General features: G+C 44.4%; 1 protein-coding gene across 13 annotated transcripts in view; it reads right to left on the reverse strand.

Moving 5' to 3' along the window:
- The window catches only part of SH3KBP1 (SH3 domain containing kinase binding protein 1), a 383,287-nt gene that overhangs the window by 45,661 nt on the left and 313,942 nt on the right, over nucleotides 1-23,684 (reverse strand). For all 13 annotated transcript variants that reach the window (XM_017540642.2, XM_017540638.2, XM_017540641.2 and 10 more), the window contains 2 exons: nucleotides 20,713-20,872; nucleotides 1,954-2,039 (listed from right to left, as the gene is read on the reverse strand). In XM_017540642.2, the coding sequence (XP_017396131.1) occupies nucleotides 1,954-2,039; nucleotides 20,713-20,872 (246 nt within the window). The remainder of the gene's footprint in view (nucleotides 1-1,953; nucleotides 2,040-20,712; nucleotides 20,873-23,684) is intronic.

Consider the following 23,684-nt stretch of genomic DNA (forward strand, 5'->3'; position numbering starts at 1 on the left):
TTGCCGAGAATGATGGTTTCTAGGTTCATCCATGTCTCTACAAAGGACACGAACTCATCACTTTTTATGGCTGCATAGTATTCCATGGTGTATATGTGCCACATTTTTCCTGTCCAGTCTCTCATGGATGGGCATTTGGGTTGGTTCCAGGTCTTTGCTATCGTAAACAGTGCTGCAATGAACATACGTCTGCATGTGTCTTTATGACAGAATGATTGATAAACCTTTGGGTATGTACCCAGTAATGGGATTGCTGGGTCAAATGGAATTTCTATTTCTAGATCCTTGAGGAATCGCCACACTGTCTTCCACAATGGTTGAACTAATTTACACTCCCACTAACAGTGTGAAAGTGTTCCTTTTTCTCCAAATCCTCTCTAGCATCTGTTGGCTCCAGATTTTTTAAGGATGCCTGCTCTCACCACTCCTATTCAATATAGTATTGGAAGATCTAGCCAGAGCAATTAGGCAAGAAAAAGAAATAAAGGGCATTCAAATAGGAAAAGAAGAAGTCAAACTGTCCCTATTTGCAGATGACATGATCGTATACTTAGAAGACCACATCATCTCAGCCCAAAACCTCCTTAAGCTGATAAGCAACTTTGGCAAAGTCTCAGGATACAAAATCAATGTGCAAAAATCACAAGCATTTCTATATACCAATAACAGACTGAAAGAGAGCCAAATCAAGACGAACTCCTATATACAACTGCTACAAAGAGAATAAAATATCTAGGAATACAACTAACAAAGGAGGCAAAAGATGTCTTCAAGGAGAACTACAAACCACTGCTCAAGGAAATAAGGGAGGACACAAACAGATGGAAAAACATCCCATGCTCATGGTTAGGAAGAATCAGTATTGTGAAAATGGCCATACTCCCAAAGTAATTTATAGATTCAATGCTATTCTCATCAAGCTACCATTGACCTTCTTCACAGAACTGGAAAAAACCACTTTAAATTTCATATGGAACCAAAAGAGAGCCCACATAGCCAAGACAATCCTAAGCAAAAAGAATAAAGCTGGAGGCATCACACTACCTGACTTCAAACTATACTACAAGGCTACAGTAATCAAAACAGCATGGTACTGGTACCAAAACAGAGATATAGACCAATGGAACAGAACAGAGGCCTTGGAAGCAACGCCACACATCTACAACCATCTGATCTTTGACAAACTGGACACAAATAAGCAATGGGGAAAGGATTCCCTGTTTAATAAATGGTGTTGGGAAAACTGGCTAGCCATATGCAGGAAGCTGAAACTGGACCCCTTCCTTATACCTTATACAAAAATTAACTCCAGACGAATTAAAGATTTAAACATAAGAATTAACACCATAAAAACCCTACGAGAAAACCTAGGCAAAACCATTCAGGACACAGGCACAGGCAAGGATTTCATGACTAAAACACCAAAAGCAATGGCAACAAAAGCCAAAATAGACAAATGGGATGTAATTAAACTTAAGAGCTTCTGCACAGCAAAAGAAACAATCATTAGAGTAAACCGGCCACCAACAGAATGGGAAAAAATTTTTGCAATCTACCCATCAGACAAAGGGCTAATATCCAGAATCTACAAAGAACTAAAGCAGATTTACAGGAAAAAAACAAACAAACCCATTCAAAAGTGGGCGAAGGATATGAATAGACACTTTTCAAAAGAAGACAAATATGTGGCCAACAAACATATGAAAAAATGCTCATCATCATTGGTCATTAGAGAAATGCAAATCAAAACCAAATTGAGAAACCATCTCACGCCAGTTAGAATGGCGATCATTTCCCTTCTTTACAAAACTGTAACACCTAAAGCCAAGCGAGGGTGCCAGCCTGGCATTTCAATGGCTTTGTTAGTTCTCATAATGCTGGTTGCAAGCAAGCCAGGCTGTGAAGTTCTTTATTAACTCTGCAAAGAGAAATGAGAACACCGTCCTTACTCACCGATGTCATTGCTGCGGTCCGAGAGATCTTTGTCCAGGATGCCAGAAAGTGAACTGCCCACCAAGTCAATCTTTGGACTGTCACCCCTACATTAAAAACAGAAGCCCAGAGATTTAATAATTGGTGTGTGTCCTTGTCATTCTGTCAGCTTTCTTGCTGCACACACATGAAGGAGTGTGCTGCGTGTGGAGTGGGTGGCACTGTTGCCTGTGAGGGAGCCGGAGAACCAACAAGCTGACTGGCCACATGGGATGGGGTGCAGACCAGCTGACAGGCTGGATCTGCCCCCTCTCCAGCACAAGTCTTCAAAGATGGCTATTTTAATAATGACTTTTCACCAATGCACCTCCAGCCACAAACCCTCCTGCAGGGTACACCGGGTGCAGTGTAGGGCCTGCTCCTGCCCTGTGGCCAAATAAACACTGGCTAATGATAACTGGGAGCTTTCTTTTTAAGGAACAAGGAATTTAGCCAATGCTGCTTGTCAAAGGTCAGCTACTTTTAACCTTGAGAAAAAGGTTTTCTGGCCTGGGGCTGTGGCATCAGCCAGGCTGTTGACAGGCGCAAGGTGTCGAGTTGAGAGCTGGCGGCCTGAATGCTGGTGCTGGGGCTCAAGCCTGTAACATCAGACGGCTCCTGGATGGGTGCCCCATGTTCATCAGGACACGAGTGACTTCCCTCTGTATCTGGGCTAGGAGTAGGTCTTTGGGATGAGAACAGGCCTCCAAGATGATGAGAGAAACCCAGCCTTCTCGTGCACAAACAGAAGGTTCCTCCAAACTCCTCCACAAGACAGCTCTTCGGGCCCTTTTGGGGGGATGAGTCACAAACGAGTTTATCCAAGGGCTATGAGAACAGTGAAACAGGAAAAGATCCTTGCCCATAAAATGAGAGAGAGAATCTGAGTAGTTGTTCCCAGCAAAGTAACAGAAATAGTCCAACTCACAGCCCCTGAAGGCCACTGTAGCCTGAAGTTACACCTCACAATGAGTAGTAACAGATTTAGTCAGCAGGCACTTGTCATGTACCACTTGCACTGGGGGTATTCAGAGGTGGAGCCTACTCGGGAAGGGCTCATGGTCTAAATGGGAGAGACAGCCAGCCAACCACAGGTTCACATGGCCTAGGCTGTAAGAGGCAGGTGTCACAGTCCTATAAGGAGAAAGGACTGGGTCAGTGCAAGATCTGTGAGGCAGAGGGTAGGCGGGCACACAGAGGAGGTGGCATTACACTTGAGCCTTGGAGGAAAAGGGAGAGAGGACATATTCCTAAGAGGTGTGATTGAGCAACAACCCCAACGTAGGTGAGAGTGCCAGTGTGGCCAAGGCTCCCAGGACCAAAGCCTGAAGTTTTCAGACAGAAGTGACAGGACAAAGGCTGGCAAGGTTGGTGAACACCTAACTGCTGGGCTGGATACTACAGGGCTTGGTTTACCTGGGAGGTAATGAGGGGCCGAGGGACAGTTATAGCAGGAGACCTGTATACCTGGAGGTCAGGTCAGGGCAGGTGCTGTGGGTGAACTCCAAACCAGGCAGCTGACAGGGGAGACTGCTGGGTTTTTCACTCAAGAATGGTAGTGAGCAGGGCATGGTGGCTCATGTCTGTAATCCCAACACTTTGGGAGGCCAAGACGGGAGCATCACTTGAGCCCAGGAATTTGGGACCAGCCTGGACAACATGGTGAAACCCTGTCTCTACTAAAAATATAAAAATTAGCCTGGTGTGCTGGTGGGCACCTGTGGTCCCAGCTACCTGGGAGGCTGAGACAGGAAGATCACCTGAGCCCAGGGAAGTTGAGGCTTCAGTGAGCTGTGATTGCGCCACTGCATTCCAGCCTGGGTGACAGAGTGAGATCCTATCTCAAAAAAGGGGGTGTTGGTGGCACATGCAGCACAACATCTATATTTTTGTGATGGTAGAAAAGGACCAACGGAAGGAGGTGAGTCCTCAATTCCCAAGCGAACAACACTGCCTCTTCCATCCTCAAGCATCCTTCACCAGAGGAGGGGCAGAGGTAAGAATACCAGGGACCAGGCCTGGGCCTGATGGCTTGGCCTCCACTAGAAAATATAGCTCCAAGACTGTCCTGGGAGTATGCATTATGATGTTGGCTGTGCCCTTTTGAGCTAGGCTGAAATAGAAGTTCAGGTAGAGCATGAACTCCTGTACTTGGAAAGGAGAAGCAGCTTAGGCTTCAGAGAAGGACCTTTATTTCCTGCCTCACCCTAACTTCCTAAGGCTGTGGGCTCCCCCAGGCCAGGTTTCCATAGCAGACTCCTTTCTCCATCCCCTGGCTACCCAAGCTTGGGCCCTGCAGGGCCACTGCCTCTGATAGATCCTGAGCCAACAGGAAGGGCAAGATGAAGGACATTTATTTCAAAATATTTCAGGGCCCCAGCACCCACAAATTTGAAGGTAACCTGAATAAAATGTTTCAGAAATGCAGAATTATTAGCAGAAATGTGTTTTCATTTTCAAGAGTCTTCTTTTCCCCAGATATAAAGAAATACGCTCCTGGGGACCCTTAAATATCATTATTTGGAACCCACAGAGCCCGGAAGGATTGGGTGCTGCCATCCTTCAAAATAACAGACTAAACACAAATTATACTCACAGCCAGACAGAGCTGTCCTTTTTGGAACACACCAAGGACCAAAACTTATAAGAACACATGTCCTGCCCAGGAGAGAGAACACTCAGGCAGTGAGTCTAGTGAACTCTATTGGGGATTTTTTTTTCCAATCAAGAGGGAAAGATGGTTTGAGGTGACACCCACCCTGTGGGCAGCTGGGATTAAGTCAGAGGGGCTGCTGATGGAGAGATGAAGTTTTGCTCATGAGTTAATCACATGTATCTCAGAACAACTCAGCAGTTTCTGAACATGTGGCTTATTTGTGCATTATGGTTTGTCAATCTGGGAGCTGCTGTTTCCCTCTGTGATTTGACAGCTGGAAGCTTCCAGTCAAATGTGAGCCTGTCTGCAGAAACGGTAGAGGACCCTATTGTGCATTACTGTGCTCGTCTCACCTGGGGCTTTATTACTTTACTGCCCTTATTTTCCTTTTATTGTCATTCTCAACTCTTTTATTCTTTTATATGTTAAAAAAATTTTTTTTTTTATATTGTCTCATTCTGTTGCCCAGGCTGGAGTGCAGTGATGCGATCTCAGCTCATTGCAACATCCACTTCCCAAATGGGTTTTATGAAATAGTATTTTTTTGCAGTGTTATCTGTAATGCAGACAAACTGAAAAGAACTGGAATTTTTCATAAACAGGAAAATACTTGAATAAACCATGATATTTGATGGACTTTTATACAGCCATGTGAACGATATTTATAAATGTCTTATACTAACAAGAACGAATGCTTATGTTGCAATGGTAAGGGACAAAGGCAAGTTCAAAACAACACACACAGCAGCACACATACACCCATGTGCCCTCCTGACATATTAGGAAGAGCGATTTTAAGACTGAAAGAATATTTACAGGGGTTACTCCTGGGTAGTCTGATGGGTAATTTCTACCACCCAGCTTAGCAGCTGGAACATGGCAGGGGCTCAGAAAACATCTGTGGAACTAGAGAACATTTGCCAGATTTTCTGAAATGGGAATGTATTATGTATTTGTACAATAAATACACTTTTTCCCTCAATACCTATTGTATGCTGTTCAAGATGATTACATCTATGGGAAAACTGGTAGAAAACAAACCAAATCATACATACGAAAAAGATAAGATTCATATTCTCTCTCTCTCTCTCTTTCTTTCTTTTCCTGAGATGGATTCTTATTCTGTCACCCAGGCTAGAGTGTAGTGGCACAATCTCGGCTCACTGCAACCAACCTCTGCCTCCTGGATTTCAGTGGTTCTCCTGTCTCAGCCTCTTGAGTAGCTGGGATTACAGGCATGGGCCACCACATCTGGCTACTTTTTATATAGAGACAGGGTCTCACAATGTTGGCCAGGCTGGTCTTGAACTCCTGACCTCAAGTGATCCGGTCGCCTCGGCCTCCCAAAGTGCTAGGATTATAGGCGTTAGCCACCGTGCCCGGCCTAAAGTTTACTTTTAATAATATTGACTAGAGACTCATCTAATTCAGGCAGCTTATGTTCTCTCTCCTTTCCCACCAATAGTATCATCAAGGTAAAAGCTGAGATTGCCTGGGTCCTGCCTCACAAACTCTCCTTTAAGAATCACCCAGGCAGTAGGTGCCCCACGAGGCCATCTCTCCTGGGAACTGATTTGTGGGGCAGGGATGGAGTTGTGAATCCTAGACTTAAAAATCCAGGCCAGGTGTGCTATATCTAAACCTGCTGTTCATCACCTATGTGACTTTGGCCAGGTTACTGAACCTCTCTGGAATTTGGGTGCTTCATCAACAAAACAACTGGTGAGCTAGCTTGAACAGGATCACCTCTGAGAGGCATTCTAGAGCTCTCATTCCATAATTTCGACATTATAGAAATGTTAGAGTCTGGGGTGGGGTTGGGGTGGAGATGGTCCTATGAGTTGTGGGCAAATTCTGGGACATTTCATCATCTCCTTTGCCTCCAGATCTTCATGTCTCTGGTCAATGTTGGGAATTCCTTCCCTTCCCACTTGACTTGAGCAAATGTAACTCATCCTTTTAGAGATTCCACCTCTCTTCCTCGTGTTTCCTGTATCACACCCCTGTATCCCAACTCTTATCACAGCATTTCATATTTACATATGTACCTAGTAATCTTCCCCACTTATTCCTCAGAATGGCATTATGTTAGATTTTTTTCCTCCTAGTATAATGCGTTATACATGTATGTGTGCCACAAAGCTTTTGTTTAACTAAATGAATAAGCTAACATTGTGATATTTCTGGGCCTTGTACACTTCAGGAAATAACCTGTGGATAAATTATATTCTTGATACAGTGTGGGTGGCTTATAAACAACAGAAATTTATTTCTCACAGTTCTGGAGGTGGGGAAGTCCAAGGTCAAGGTGCTGGCAGATTCTATGTCTGGTGAGGGCCCAGCTTCCTGATTCACAGAAGACACCTTGCTGTGCCCTCACGTGGTAGAAGGGAGAGGGGTTTCTTTTATAAAGGCACTAAGAGACTCATGAATGGGTTCATGAAGGCTTTGCTCCAACGACCTAATCACCTCTCAAGGGCCCCACCTCTTATTCTGTCCTTCGGGGGTGAGGATTTGGATGCATGAATTTGTGGGAGGGGGAGGTATAAACATTCAGACCACAGCACCTCCATTCTCAAAGTGTTTCTCATACTTGAGTAATGTGTCAACACTTTTTAAACAAAAAACAAATTCTTGCAGATCCTCATGTATATGTCTGTTATGGGCTAAATTGTGTTCTCTCAAAATTTATATGTTGAAGTGGTAACTTCTCAATACCTCAAAATGTGACTATATTTGGAGACAGGCCCTTTAAAAAGGTGATTAAGTTGAAATGAGGCTGTTAGAAGAGGTCTCAGAAGAAACAACCCTGCTGACACCTTGATCTTAGACTTCTAACTTCTGCAAATGTGAAGAAATAAATTCTATTGTTTAAGCCACTCAGACTAATACAACATCCCTGTTTGAGAAATCATAAGAAACAAAAAGCAGCCCAAGACAATGGCTATCAATGGAAAACTGTTGGTACAAGGGCATTTTTTTTCTTTGCAACTGTTAAAATTATAAAGAATACCACATAAATGAAAAACAAGAGTGCAAATTGCTTGTAGCTACTAGAAGCTCTATGCCCAATTTTAGGAGCATTGTTCTAATGGCACTGGATAAAAGGAAAGAACTATTATGTTCCAAGTTGGCCAAGGTAGCTGCCCCTCAAGTGGCATTTAGTGTGACCTGGGGTGAACCCTTGTCAGGGAGGGGCTTCTAACTCAGGAGAGTGTTTTACATCTCTGGGATTTGCCTGCAGGCTCCATACAGATTGTCCATCAGCCTGAACCACAAGAAATAGGAAGAAATAGGAACTAATCATCCCTGACCAACTCCTCTCCAGATTCTAAAGCACCAGCCACATGTTGATAGGAAGGAGATTGGGATCCCTCCAGTCTTTCCAAGTGAGCCCTGATCCCTCATGCCAAGTGCCAGACACAGGCTTAAGTTGAAATGATCTTCGACACAGGGCCAGAAGCAAGCCTATTTTGAAGACACAGTAGGTGAAGTTTAAAAAAGGTTCTGATCCTTCCAAGTAGGGAAGCTGCAGCTGGTGTTTTGACAGTGTTCAGACTGTGGGTGTGTAAGCACTTTACAATGTCTATTTGTAAATGCCTTTCACTGTATTTATAGACTCTTACAACAATGCTAATGAATTTCACTTCTGAAAAATACCAGAATTTCTGAAATTCTGTGAAGCATGTGCCTGGAGTGGACGACACCCAGTGAGGATGCAGCCCCTCAATGGTTCCTCTTCTTCTCAGTCTGCCCAGCATGTGGGTGCTGTTTTGGCAAAAGGGATGTTGTTAAGTTCAGAGGAAAAAGAAAAAGTCCATCCTTTTGTGATTTACAAGCTCCTGTAAGTGTTTTTATCTGGTGGGTTTCTATGCCCACAGCTGTTAACTAAAAGGAGAACATAAGAGAAGTCAGGTGATATCACCATATATCCAAAGGCATCAGAACAAAGTTGCCCTTGTTTCTAATTTTTAAATCAAAGTAATGCAATGTTCTCATATTTTACCTAGCTGTTTTCGTTATGGACACTTAGGACACATGACTTGGATAGGCAAGTACCAGCTAAGAGTCTCCTTGTTTTACTGAAATAGGAACCTAAATCACAGAGAAGAGACTGATGAGCCCAAGAACCCCGGCAGGCATAAGTAGAACCTATGATCCCACAGAAATAACAGCAGCTCACCTCCTTTGAGAATGAAAAAAGAAAAAGAAAAAAGAAATAACAGAAGCAGCCACTGTTTACTGAATGCCTATCATGTGCTAGGTACTAGAATAAGTACCTAAAAAAAAAAAAAGAAACAAAGTCTTACTCTGTTGCCCAGGCTGGAGTGCAGTGGCATGATCACAGCTCACTGCAGCCTTGAATTCCTAGGCTCAAGTGTTTCTCCTGCCTCAGTCTCCTGTGTAGCTGGGACTACAGGTGCATGCCACCATGCATGGCTATTTATTTATTTATTACATTTTTTTGGAGATGGGACTCTCGCTATGTTGCCCAGACTGGTTTTAAACTCCTGGCCTCAAGCAATCCTCCAGTCTCAGCCTCCCAAGTCACTGGGATTACAGGCATACTTTAAGTACTCAATCCTCACAACCACCCCTTGATGTACCTACTATGCCCAGGCCCTTGAGTGAAGGGCTCATTGCCCCCACTGCCTACTGGGAGTGCTGTCAGCAAGCAGCTGCCAGTTGTTACCTCTTCCAGGGACCATCTCAGCTGCAGAGAGGCTCCTCAGCCAAGGCACTCCCTCCCCTCCAGGGCAGTCCACACCCCATGGTATCAAAGTCTTAGCCATCTAAGTCCAACATGAGATGACTCAGATGGGTTGTTTTAGCTCCAAAACTTCCTGTGGATTTGGCCAAGGCTTTCTGAGCCAGTGTCACATTATGACTTCTCCCTCCACCCAATCCTGCTTCCTTCTCGCTTCATAGGTACTGGACCCTAAAACATATCTTCATACTAAATGCTGGTTCTCCTCCTGGAGAACCCCATCTGTGACACCCTTGTTTTCATTTATATAGATAAGGAAACTGGGGCTCAGTGAGATTAAGTCACTTGCTGAATAAGGGCTATAAAAGCAGTAAAGTGCCGGGGTCTAGATTTGGGCCTATTAAGTCCAACTCCAGAGCCCAAGCTCTTGATTCCTTCTCAAGCTGCTTTAGTCAGCCTTTTGGTCTTCCAGGCTGGGGATCTGGCCTTGGGGACAGTGAGTTATCGAGGATGCCAGGCAGCCTGTGTTACCCCGGCTCACTGCCAGCTAAGTAAATTACCTTTGCCTCTCTCAGCTTAAAAGTACTAACAATAAACAAAAATCATGCACTCAACCTATCCAGGAGCCTGTTCTTCCCACACAGACCCAAGATATAAGATGGGGCTTGTATACAGACGGGAATGTGGAAGATGCACTATGTGCATCTCTTGAGACTATGAACTCAGCCAGTGGCATGGCCCAATTTAGCCCAAGTTGGGACAGTTAAGCCAAGACATGTGGTACGGACAAGGTGTTGAAATGCATAGGAAGCCAAGGCAAGCAAACAAACAAACAAATAAATTAGCAGCAAAACAGCAGCTACACACGCACGCACGCACACACACACACACACACACACACACACACACACAGAATCCACAACCTTTTGGAGGTGAGCAAGAATGAAGGGAAAAAGAGCAAATCTGCCAATTCCTACTGAACCAAAGATTCTAAGTCCATATGGTGACTTTGGCAGTCCTCCCAAGGCCCCACGCCCCAGAAAGGAGGTGCAAGGGTTTGGGCTTCAACTACCTACAAAATTTTACAGGGGGGAAAGAAAACTGGGAAAAAAGGAAAGGAAAAGAAACAGAAACACCCCATTGCCTGTGCTTAGGAAACCACTGAGGCACACACCACGCATCCTCTATTTTTCATCACTTTTCATTGCATTGGGAATAGATGATAACAGATGTCAAATGTGCAGATCCTGGAGAAACCACTTGAATTATCATATCTTCTTTTTCTATGACTTTTTATTTTATTTCAATAGCTTTTGGTGTACAAGTGGTTATATGGATGATTATAGAGCAGTGAAGTCTGAGATTTTAGAGCACCTGTAACCTGAGTACCTGTCTTCTTTCTTTCTCCAACTCTGCAACCTTGTTTATCACTCCATCCTAGTGTAAAACTACTGTGTCTCATTGTTTACCTGTGGCCCTGTCCAGTCATGTGCCTTAGGATGTGAGGCCAGCGCAACTGAGTGCTCCCTTCCTGCTCTCCTGGCTGCCTGCTTGTAACATCTCAGACTTCAGCTCTGATTGTTAAAGCTGGGTAGAGAGTACCCAGCTGACGCCCCCATTTTATTACAGACAAAAGTCCTGCACTTTGATAGTGGGAAGTGATATACCCTGCACTCTGATAGTGGGAAGTGATATACCCAAGACCACCTAGTTGATTGGTGGCAGAGCTGAAACCAGATGGAAAGTTCCTCATGCCAAGCCAGTTCAATCTTTCCTACCACATTTTGGATGACAATAATGTAAGTGAGCAACCGCATGCATAGGTTTTATGCTCCAAGAGATGTTTTTCTGTCAAATCAACAATGACAAGAGGGCTACGCCCATCTGTAAAGATGGCAGATGTAAAGCCAGTCCTTCAGAAGCATTCTGCCCTGGGAAGAATGTTATTGCCTACGGAACTTGGATCCTTCCATCAGGAAAGGACAATATGGGAGTAACAGTAACCTCAGTTTCCTTTGCTCCTCAGATGAAGGGCAGAAGGAGCCTCCCTCCCTTTCCCAGAAATCCAAATCCAAAGGTCCTGCTGTTATCTGCTATGAATCCCCACATACTCGCCTGGTAGCTAAAAATGTCCCAGGAATCTCAGGCATTTTTGGATTGAAAAAGTGGTCCCATTTAAATGTGGGACAACCAGAAGGAGGCCAGGGGCACAAGAAGCAAAAACCAGAGTGGTTTTCCTGGCAGCTCTCCCCTTGCGTTGTGCATCCTTGTCTGGCTAAGCACAAACAAGCTCGGCTATTTATAGACAGTGAAGACATGCTGGAAGGTGATGGTAAAGTGCTCACTCAATTCCCCTCCAAATTTCTGTTCTTTGTGTAGACTGCAAATATATCTGGAAGCAGGCCTCTCTCCAGAGCCCATCCAGGACCCGACAAGCCCTGCAATCCACTATGGCACAAGGATGATGACATCCTTAGACCTCATCCGCAAACCCATAGCTTGACATCTCAAAGAGGCACAAGGGGCTTTAAAGATGCTGAGCTCCCATCTCGAGCAATGTCTGGAGGAGGGAGAATTCATCATCGTGTGTCTGTGAGAAAAGTCTGCAGGGTGCCACATGGAGGAAGAGTACTACTCAAAGAAATAGCCCATGGAAAACATATTATAAAAACCAATTAGCACAATGCATGCATGAGGTGTTAACATTTCCTACTATTTCACTGCCTGATTCTGGCCATCAGTGGCAGGAAAATCAATGTGGCTCAGTCTGGGCCGAGGCTAAATCCCATCACTATGGTTGGTACGCCCTATGTGTGGGTGGACGGAAAGAGCGAGAAGATAATATGTACAAATGGAATGAGGTCAGCAAATCATGCAGATGTCCCTAAAGTATGACAAGGTGCTTTCCCCAACTCCTGTGCTCTATGGGACTACCTTCTATCAGTTCCTGGCCTTCACTGAGTCCTGGCTCTTGTTGTAGCTGGAGAGGCCACTTATGCTTCCACTTTGAGGATGTCCACTTTTCCACCTAATTGGGGCCCCAGAGCCTGACACAGGAACCCCTCCCCCATGGAGGTCACAGATTTGGTGAGTGCCTCTCAAGTTGCCAGGCAATGAACTAGGGCCCTGAGGTGGAGCAGTTTGTTTAAACACTCCACACCCGAGCAAGGCAGGCCTTGTTGTACCATTTTGCAGGGGAGGAAACTGAGTGAGACCTAAGAAGGTGAAGACCTTGCCCGAAGTCACAGGGTATCTAAGAAGAGGGGTGGGGTTTCAAACCTGGTGTGCCTGGCCCAAAGCCCAAGCAAGCAGTGGGTGGGCCTGGTTACCATAGTTAACTACTACCTAGAAGAGGACCTGGGCAAAGGTAGTATTTTCAAATACTTAACAAGTATTTGAAACAAATAAATGAATCGTACACATACACACACACACACACACACACACACACACACACACACACACACACGAATTCTCTTTCCTTCCTGAATCTATATCTAGTACCCATTCTCCATCTTCTTTCCATAGCCAATTTCTTACAAGAGAAGTCTACTCAAGCTTGGCTGCCTGCCCATTCTCTCTTCAACTCACCCCAAATCTGTCTACTGCCCACAACCGTTCCATGGAAATTGCTCGACTGGGATCACCAAGGGCCAACTAATGAGCAAGGCCTGGGTCTCCCTGGCTCTTGAGATGGCAATGGTCTCACAATGTGGTCTCTTGACCAGCAGCAGCATCACTAGCACTGGGAGCTTAGGAGAAATGCAAATTCTCAGGCCTTAATTCAGAGCTAATTGAATTAGAAACCTGGGCCACCAGCAATCTGTATTTCAACAAGCACCCCCAAACCCCCATGATTCGGATGCACACCCAAGTGTGAGCACTGCTAATCAGTAGTTGCTCCACACTTCCTCCTTCTAGCTTCCATGACATCACACTCCTCCTACATTTTTGGATGGCTCCTAGGCCTTCCTCCACCCTATACACAGTGATTTTCCCTGCTGCTGTCTCTACTCTCTCCTCCTCCTCTTCTCCATAATCTCCTGGAGTGGTCGTATCTACTCCATGCTTATAACTACCATTTATAAGCCAATGACACTCAACTCTGTAATTTCTTTTTCTTCTTCTTTTTAATTTTTGTTAGAGACAGGGTTTCGCTCTTTCACTCAGGATGGATGGTGTGTTGTAGTGTGATCATAGCTCACTAAAGCCTTGAACTCCTAGGCTCAAGTGATCCTTCCACCTCAGCCTCCCAAGTATCTGGGACTACAGACATGCACCACCATGCATGGTTAATTTTTAAAACCTTGTAGAGATCTCTATGTTGCCTAGGCTAGTCTAGAACTCCTGGCCTTAAGTGATCCTCCTGCCTCTGCCTCTCAAAGCACTGGGATTACACATGTGAGCCACGGCACTAAGCCAACCCCTGTAATTTCTAGCCAAGACCTCTCTCCTGAATTCTCCAAAGATATGTCTTCATCCTGATTTGTATTAAAGGAGCGAAACACACAAAAATCACACAAGGAATAACTAGTAATCTTTAGAAAGAAATTTACAACACCTGAGCAATCCCAACTCAAAATAATGGGCTAAGCATCTAAGTATACAGTTTATCTGCTGACTTAGGGAACATGCACACACACTCACTAGCTTTCTCTTCCTCTTTCTTGATTAATGGATTGATTAGTTTATGCCTAACAAAAAGGATGAGGTCTTTTCTACTGCTTTCTTTCGGTGGGCATGGGAGCTGGACACCTCACTGAGTGATCAGTACCTAGAAGCTTATTTCCTGCCATATCATAACCCCAGGGTCTTAAGCCAAGATGCCTTGGTAAATCTAAAGAAAAAACTTCCATGCTCATAAGTTGATCCCAAGAGAGACATCTGCCCTTCTCTAAGTACTTAGTTGATGTTTGGCATATAAATGTTTATTTAATATTTGCCTCAAGCTAAAATGCCTCAGAGCTCATCAGTCACTTAACTCCCAGTATTTCTCTGAAATCCAGTGTTCCAGCATCATCACAGGTTAAAAAAAAAAAAGCAATTCCACTGCATGCTGCCCCTCCCCTTATCCTATGCTCCAATTCTCTCAGTATAGCCTCCAGCCCTTCACAAGAAGGGCACAAGGTGTGTTTAACATTTAAAGCAATAGGTCATCTCCACGTGGCACAGGTCTGGAAAGTCACTGGGCCTCCTGCCCACAACCTGGTGTCCACCACCCAACTGCCTATCTTTGAAAGCAATTCCTGGGCACATGTTTCCACATGTAAAGTCAATGGTCAGTGCCCTCTGGGATGTCTGAGACACAGTAACCAACTCCCCCATATCTGGAACTTTCTTGTTGAATGATCCGCTTCCACCCTGACACTCTCAGCCACCGGCCAAAGCAAAAGCTATCTACTCTGCCCAACAGAGGATGGAGCCAGCAGGTTCACACCACCTGCTACCACATTGTCAAACCCTTCTTGTCGCTATCATCAACTCTCAGAACACACCAGCACCCATGTGGTAGGACACTGACTCATAGAACATTGGCCTCCCTAAATCCAGCCCTTGCCATCTTCCTGGGCCTATGGTGACCATGTGGGTGATCCATCTCCAACTCTGGCCCTTCCTTCCTTGGTATCTTCAGTTCTATAACCTTCATTCATTCATCTTCAGTCACCCACATTTGTGGCCACAACCGTTGTGGATATTTTCATCTTCCAAACAAACCCACCTCCAAAGTTGTAAGCACCAACCTCCCCTTTCTGAATACCATCTCATGTGCTTCCTTCCAGCCATTGACTTTGCCCTGCTCCCACTCCATCCTTGCCTGCCTCACTTTCTTTCCTTCATCCCAGACCTCCTCCCCACATCTCTAACTCAAAGCTCCCTGATACCAGCCCCTGGCCACTCAGAGAGCAGGTGCAGCGGAAGACAGGCAACACTCCCCAACTCAGAGTGAAGGTCCTGCTCTAGCTTCTCCGATCTTTGGGAAGAAAATCCTTATGCCTCTGTTCTTTGGGAAGAAAAATGCCAATCCTTATACCTTGGGATGTCTGAGTTTGGGAGGATTAACAAGCCTGCTGTGGACTAGTCAGGCTGCTTCTACCTCATTCTCTATCAGATTTATTTCCTTTTGAGGGCACACACCTGCCCTGTGCCTCAGGTTTCTGGATTGCTGCCTCCCAGTGCATGCAATTACTAGAGCTAAGGGCAGCCTGCCTCTCTCCAGCATTTCCTTGGGTTTTTCTTTTTCTTCTTTTGGACTCTTCTCCCAAGTCTCAGGAACTCTTCTCATAGAGGAACCCATTTTTATTCAATTGCGAATGCACCTTAATATTATTATTATTATTATTATTGAGACAGAGTTTTGCTCTTGTTGCCCAGGCTGGAGAGCAATGGCATAATCTCAGCTTGCTGCAACCTCCACCTCCCAGGTTCAAGCAATTCTCCCGCCTTAGCCTCCCGAGTAGCTGGGATTACAGGTGCCCACCACCGCACTGGCTAATTTTTTGTATTTTTAGTAGAGTTGAGGTTTCACCATGTTGGCCAGCCTGGTCTCAGACTCCTGACCTCAGATGATCCACTTGCCTTGACCTCCCAAAGTGCTGGGATTACAGGTATGAGCCACTGCACCCAGCCCATCATTGAATTTTTAAATCGACACTGGTGTTACATTTTTGAAAGTCTTTTCTTCCTGTTGAAATACCATACGAACTTACTTTCTAGAAGTGGGGAGAACATTCTTACGAAAGGTCAAGTATGTTACGATCTGAGGAAGAGAGCGATCACTGTAAGAGCCTTCATGTGTGTTTCCACTTGCTCAGACTGAACACGGGCTGCTTACTGGTGTCATTCTGGTTTTCCTAGATATAATTTCTGAAAACTATGAACTGGAACACCTGAGTCCAACCACTAATATAATTATTACTAATTACATTATAATATTAATATAATTATATTGCAAGTATTAATAAATAATATATAAATATATATCATTTATATATACTTATAAATATACAAATCTATGTATATATTTAACATATATTTATATATTTAACTATACATTATATATGTATAAATGTTTATAATATATAATACAAATGTATATAAATATATAAAATATATTTATAAATATGTTATATTAACAATATATTTAAATATATTTATAACATAATATATATATTATATATTTAACAATATATATTTATATATTAATATATACTTATATAATTTTATAATATATATTTATATTTATAAATATATATTAATACATAAGCAATATAGAGATTTATAAATATATAAATCTATCAATATATCAATATTGATATATTTAATAATTTATCGATTTATCAATATATCAATATTGATATATTTATATTGATAGATTTATAAATATATATTATTAACATATTATTCATAAATATTTATTTATTTATTTATTTATTGAGGAACAGTCTCACTCCGTTGCCCAGGCTGGAGTGCAGTGGCACCATCACAGCTCACTGTAGCCTCAACCTCTTGGGTTCAAGCAATCCTCCCACTTTAGCATCCTGAGTAGCTGGGACTACAGATGTGTACCACTGTGCCTGGATAATTTTTAAAAATCTTTTGTAGAGATGTGGTCTCAGGTTGGTCTCAAGCTCCTGGCCTCCAGTCATCCTTCCACGTTGGTCTCCTAACATGCTAGGATCACAGACACGAGTCACTGTGCCCAGCCCTGTAAAACATTTTTTTGTTAAATGAATGTATCTAAAAGTGATGATGCTTTTCCTAGTTATGTACAGTATTCTTTTTTTGTAAAAGATGCTAGTTCCTGCTCAAAGAGAAAGAAATTACTCTCCTCTGAAAGCCACACTTGGCAGCAAGATTTCTGGCTGGTGAGAAGCAGCATGAGCCCGGACACTGCAGCTGGAGTGGCAATGCCTAGCTCTCAGAGAGAGCTGCTCACAGTGACTGCATGTCCATGTATTCAATCGTCCATCCGTCCATCCATTCATCTGGTCAGGTAAATACTGGTGAAGATCTGGGTTCACAAAGAACACAATACCCTTTTTCTCCAGAGGACCACTGACACAAAACTATTTGAATTAACATTTCTACCTCCACTAATTTGGCAGAACAAAACAAGTTCATAAACCAGTATACAGGCTGGTTGTCCAATTGCTTAGCAAAAAAATATGAAGCACATTAAGTATTGAGGAACAATAAGCCTTTCTCTGATTTTTAAAAGTGTTTTGTGTGGCAATCCATGGCATAATAGTTTACGTAGAATTTAAGACACACATACTAAAGAGCTTGTACAGAGTCTGGGAAGGACGACAGGAGAGGCAAAATTGAACAAAATATAAGCACTGGCACCTCCCCCTCTTTTAAGGAGCCATGGCATTCAACAAGTGTTTGTTAAATGAGCCACTACCATATGCTCAACACCGTAAGACATGTGGAGATGACAAAATACACTCTTGATCTGCTTTAAATCTGGTGAAGAAGTCCGGGGGTGTTTGCATCCCAAGTAGCACAGCATGGGGCCCAGCACTAGGCTAAACACGGGTGGCAGGCATTTGGAGGAGAGAGCAATCGTGAGATCTAAGGGAAGGCTTCCAGAGGAGGGCATACTAACCGGGACTCTCAAGTCTGGAGCATGAGCAGGCACTTGAGAGGCAGCCAGGCAAGAAGGGGTGAGCACCGTCAACAACTTGGAAGAATCTAGAACAATGGCTCTCATGGTGTGGATTCCAGCAGCAGCAACTTTTAAAAATGGAAATTTTCAGGCCCACCCAAGACCTACTGAGTCAGCAACTGTGGGGATAGCACCCAGTGATCTGTTTTGAACAAGTTTTCCAGGTGATTCGGAGGCACGCTCAAGTCTGAGAACCACTGAGGTAGAGCAGGTGCTGCCCTCCCTTAAACTGAGTAAGCAGGAATCTCAGGGCTTTCCTCCCTTTCACCCTCCTGCAAACCAGTGTCTCGGGAGCTAGGCAGCCATGGAGTGTGTGGAGGGCTGGGGGCTGACCACCGTCTCCCAGGCTGCTCAGAAGGCATGCACTGTTAAGAACAATTACATCTTCCACTGGCTTCACAAACCTCTCTCATGCATCTGACTTCATGGCCTGGACTTCTAACAACTGGATACTGGGAGGCCCGGAGGCAGAGAAGAGCTAAGCAGAGGAGGGAGGCAAATAAACCTCTGTGAGCCCAGAAGTTTGGTGGTGATGACATGTTTCCCCCAGGCTTGCAAAGCCTATACCTATCCTATAACCAGAGTTGCGAGCAACTCTAGAAGGCAAAGTGGCAGTTGAAATTCCACTTCTCTTCCAATAAGATTGCTAGAAAGAGCAGCTGGAATATTTTGGAAATTGTTATTGAGCTAACGGAAATGTTTGTAGCCCGAGAGACTAATAGAATTTGCCAGTGTGTGTCTTCGGCTCTCCTTTCACCAACCACAAAGTGATGTGCAACCTTTGCTGCTCCACATCTTCCCCATTTGTATAGCTCATGTTCTTTTTGGAAGCACTTTCCTTTACCTAAGCTTTTTCTTCTGATATACTAGCTTCTGGGCTGACCACAACACTGAAATGGTCCTTGCTAAGATCATCAGGACTGTCAAATGGCCCCAATATATGTGTGTGCAAAGAACCTTCTATTGTCAGTCCATAGGAGAGGGTGCAACATAGAGAGGCCTCACCAATTCAAATGGCACATGGAGGCAGTTGTTAGATTGATTCTTGAGAGATGCTTGTAGAATGACGCAGGTGAACCAGCTGCTACTCAAATGGGTTCACACGCACCTGAGATGACCACAGCTCTGTATGGACTGGGTAGCCAGCCTCCCACACACCCATGTTGCCATCTGCCTCTATACTTGAGGCTGGGGATTGTGTTTTTGCTGTTGTCATTGTTAAGAAAAGCAAATAAGCCATGCTATAATATGGGTGAATGTTGAAGACATCATGCTAAGTGAAATAAGCCAGTCATAAAAGGATGAATCCTGTATGATTCCACTTATTGTGGTACCTGGAGTAGTCAAATCCATAGAGACAGAAAGTAGAATGGTGGCTGCCAGGGGCTGGGAAAGGGGGGAAATGAGGAGTCACTGTTTAAAGGGTGCAGAATTTCAGATTCACAAGCTGAAAAGAGTTCTGGAAATGGCTGTACAACAATGTGAACTTAATGCCACTGAATGGTACACTTAAAATGGTTAGGATGGTAATTTTTACACTGTGTGTATTTTACCACTAATTAAAATTTGTCTTTAAAAAAAGGAAATTAGCTCTTCTTGTCTTACTGCAGCATGCCTAAATCAATAGGCAATAATCCAAATAACAATGAAAATAATGTTGATTTGCATACTTGAGAATTATTTAGGTGCATTCCATTATCATCTACTATTTACAGATGAAGAAAGCGAGGTGAGAGGACAGTGTAGCCAAGCTCCTACTCCTCCTATGAATGAGGTGGGCTGAGATTCCAGTTCAGAGGCCTGTCTGACCCCAACACAAGAGCTCTGAAACTCATGCGACTTTCACCATGCCAACTTAGCTCATAAGAACAAAAATTCAGTGACTGTGTGTTGACATGTACATCTAAATACCTCTGGGTCACTGACCTGCCCTAGTGTGTTACACCAACATGTATAATACATATATATTTTAATATTATGGTAGAAAGTTCTGGCAATGAATTTACAGAGAAAATTCAACAGTTCCTTGCTCTGTGTTAAATATCTCAGGTCTGAAACACACAATGTCCAACTCTAATTTCATGGAACACATGTATCCAGCCAGTTGGCGAATGAATTTTCGTTCTGTCAAGCACATCTCAGAACACATGCCTGCATAAAGCATGTCCCCAGCCTTTGAGGGTTTTAGAGCTCAGAGACATTCCCGGCTCTGGGTTCCACAATAGGCTGTACTGTGAAGAACAGAGGGAGCCTGGGGTGTGAAAAGAAGCCCTGCAGAGCAGTGAGAGGGTCGGGGTTGTAGCCACATGTGAGATGTACACACTTGGGGCCAGTACAACATCCAGAGGGACAAAGAGGTACATGCCACCTGCATTTCCAGGCTGAAGGGCAGTTGGCCTTGTTCTAATGAAGCCTAGAAAAAATCTCTATGTGTGAGCAAGGTCTAAAGCCTGGGTAACCAGTCCTCATCTGCTAATCCTGAAACCCACACCCCGCCCCTCAACCTTGCACTCACTTCTGCCCGAGTGCAGAAGCAAGGACAGAAGTGGCCGGTGTCTTCAGATAATTTTGCTGGAGGATGTAAGAGGGAAGCTTGAGGGCCCCCTTCTCCTCTCCCTTCCTCTCAAGGTCTGTGGCAGTCAGTTCCCCTCCTGTGTTCCTTCCATAGCCGCCCCACACCCGCCCCAGGTGGTGAGAGCACAGTAGTACCTGGTGTGTGTCAGCGGACCCACCGGTCGCTCTGGCCTTCTTGGGGGCAGTGCACCAGGTCTGCTGAGAGAATTGGTCTTAGGTGGCCGAGGCTTTTTTGGCGGTATGGCAGGAACGGAGGGCTTCTGTAAATCCAGTTTTGGCTCTCTCTCTGGTCTTTCTTTAAATCATTGTTTAAAGAAAACAGATCTAGTGTAAGTGACAGTACTTAGATGCAGATTACTCATTTCCTGCTAAAAAAAAAAAAATCACTGATGCCATCTCTGAAGGCAAATATGGAAGGCCAAGAGCACCAGTTATTCTTTGTCAGGTTAGCAGAAGTCTTACAGAGCTCACTGCTCCCTCCCTTGCTCACCTTCACTCATGTGGATCCTTCGCCTGAAGCGCCCTTCTGACCAACCCCCACCCTCAGCATACTCCAGCTCTTCCTTGGAAGCCTGACTGAAACATGACACTGTCATGTTCACTTCTTAACAGCTCAAAGACAGACTTCCTTCCTTCCTCACCTGAGCATTACAGGGCAGCGCTTTACAAACACACTCAGACACTTTCTGGGTGTTTGCATGTTTGGCACGGCCTGTAGGCTGACAGCCCCTGAGGGCAGGGCCCATGTCTGGCCATCTCCTCAGAGCCATATGTGGTGGTGGCATGGAGCCAGTGCTCAGTAGAGGGCTGAGGGGTTTGGTCAGTGGCCCATGCGATCTGCTGGGTGTGCAAAGGAAAGAGGCCTGACATGTCTCAGGCTGGCCTCTGAAACGGGCCGTGAGCTAATAAAAGGGGGAGCGTTTTAGGGAACAATGAGTTCTGGATTCTTCTTGTGCACAGTTTGAACTTGGAAGGTAAACTAGGACTTTACAGGTATATGGTTTCCAAGGCTTTTTGGAGTCAGAGCTATTAGAATGAAGTTGAAGCCAGATCTTTTGGCTGAATGGGGCAGTTTTGAGTGAGGACCTCCTATTTTCTGTTCCCAACTAGCCTGCCCTGTGTGTGGTATAAAAAGCATACATCCACATTCTTCTTGATAAAGATGGAACTTCAAAGAGTTTCCCATTGGACCATAGGCAAGCTCCCTATGCTTACTTGTAAGATGGTACTCAGGACATCTTTTACTTGCAAACACAGACTCACGTTGTTTGGGTGCCCAGATGGTTGGCAAAAGGTTAAAAAAAAAAAAAACTCATAGGGGCTGGGTGCAGTGGCTCATACCTGTAATCCCACAGCTTTGGGAGGGCAAGGTGGAAGAATCCCTTGAGGCCAGGAGTTTGAGACCAGCCTGGGCAACACAGTAAAACCCCATCTCTACAAAAAACTAGCCGGGCATGGTGGCATGTCCTGTCCCTGTAGTCCCAGCTTGGGAGGCTGAGGCAGGAGAATTGCTTGAGCCCAAGAGTTTGAGGCTGCAGTGAGCTACAATCGCACCACCACACTCCAGCCTAGGTGACAGAGCAAGACCCTGTCTCTAAAAAAGAAAAAAAAATTAAAATAATCCCATCAGGTATTACTGTGCTCATCCCTACAATGTGGGGAAATATACTCCAATCAGGAATGCTGGGAACTCATTTTATGGCACACAGGGGACAGAGGAGGAAGGGTTCTGTTGAAATGCAAAGCAGGGGACATTTCTCCTGTGGCAGTAGGACAGGGACAGGAACTCCAGCAGCCTGCAGGACGAATAGAAAAGGGAATTTGTGCTGACCCTACAGGGAGACCAAGTCTCTAGGTAGGGCTGATTCCCTATTGCATTTGACCAGGGCTTTTGCCTCCCTGACCCACTGTGGCATAGAACAAGGGATCATGGGAGGGAAAGGAACCAGCAATTTGGGGTCACTTGGTCAGCCAATTAGGGTGGTTGTTCACATGTAAGCCTAGTCTGTATGTCAGCATGGACTAGTGCAGAAAGTGTCCCCATCACAGGGCCTGGCTATTACCCAGAAACTAGCTATCTATCCTCTATGAGGACAGAGGGTGGTATCTGATTATTTCATACCACACATTTTTTTTTTTTTGAGACAAGGTCTCACTCTGTTGCCCAGGCTGGAGTGCAGTAGTGTGATCACAGCTCACCACAGTCTTGATCTCCAGACTCAAGTGATCCTTTCACCTCAGTCTCTCAAAGTAGCTAGGACTATGGATGTGGGCCACCAGGCCTGGCTAAATTTTTTTTTTTTTTTTTTTTTTTTGGTAGAGACAGGGTCTTGCTATTTTGCCCAGGCAGGTGTTGAACTCCTGGGCTCAAGCAATCCTCCTGTCTTGGCCTCCCAAAGCGCTGGGATTACAGATGTGAGCCACTGTACCTGGCCATACCAATGCTTTTATATCAAAGAGTTATTCATATGGTATATACTCAATGGCTGTTTTTTTCATCAATCTGTGACATAGACCTGGCCTTCACAATGAGGTTCCACAACTCAACTTCTAACTGCTCACTGTGAAGGAAAGAGGTATAGCTTCTTAAGAGCTTGCAATGTTGGTAAAATTTTTGGCAGGCTGATATGAAATATTAAATTTCACAATAAAATTTCATGAGGCCACCAAGAAGCACCTCCAAATAATTACATTCATTAATTCAGCATTTCTCTTGTGACTTAAAAATAACTGCTTTTTAAAATGGAATTTGCTCAGCCTCCTGTTCATAATAACGTAGCACTTTTCCCATAAAAATGTGTGATCAATCAAATCCCAGACAGCTAATAAAATGAGTCCTTCTACAGTATGCAGATTTCTTTGAGAGAGACTCTCAAAACGGTAAGAGTGAAACACGTTCATAAACTTGACTGCAGGACACACATGAAGCTACTTCCCTGCCAATGACACTCCTGACCACCTTCAGGAGACTCCAGGGACCGAGCTGCTTTTCCCACTATTAACATGCCACCCCACCTCCTCCAACATCCTTGACCAAGGATATCTGTCTGTAATAACATTAGCCAGAGTCAAGGGTCCATCAGTGACCAAAGAAAAGAGCTTTCATT

This window comes from Cebus imitator, unplaced genomic scaffold (assembly GCF_001604975.1).
Source record: "Cebus imitator isolate Cc_AM_T3 unplaced genomic scaffold, Cebus_imitator-1.0 Scaffold128, whole genome shotgun sequence".
In the NCBI taxonomy this organism is placed as follows: Eukaryota; Metazoa; Chordata; class Mammalia; order Primates; family Cebidae; genus Cebus; species Cebus imitator.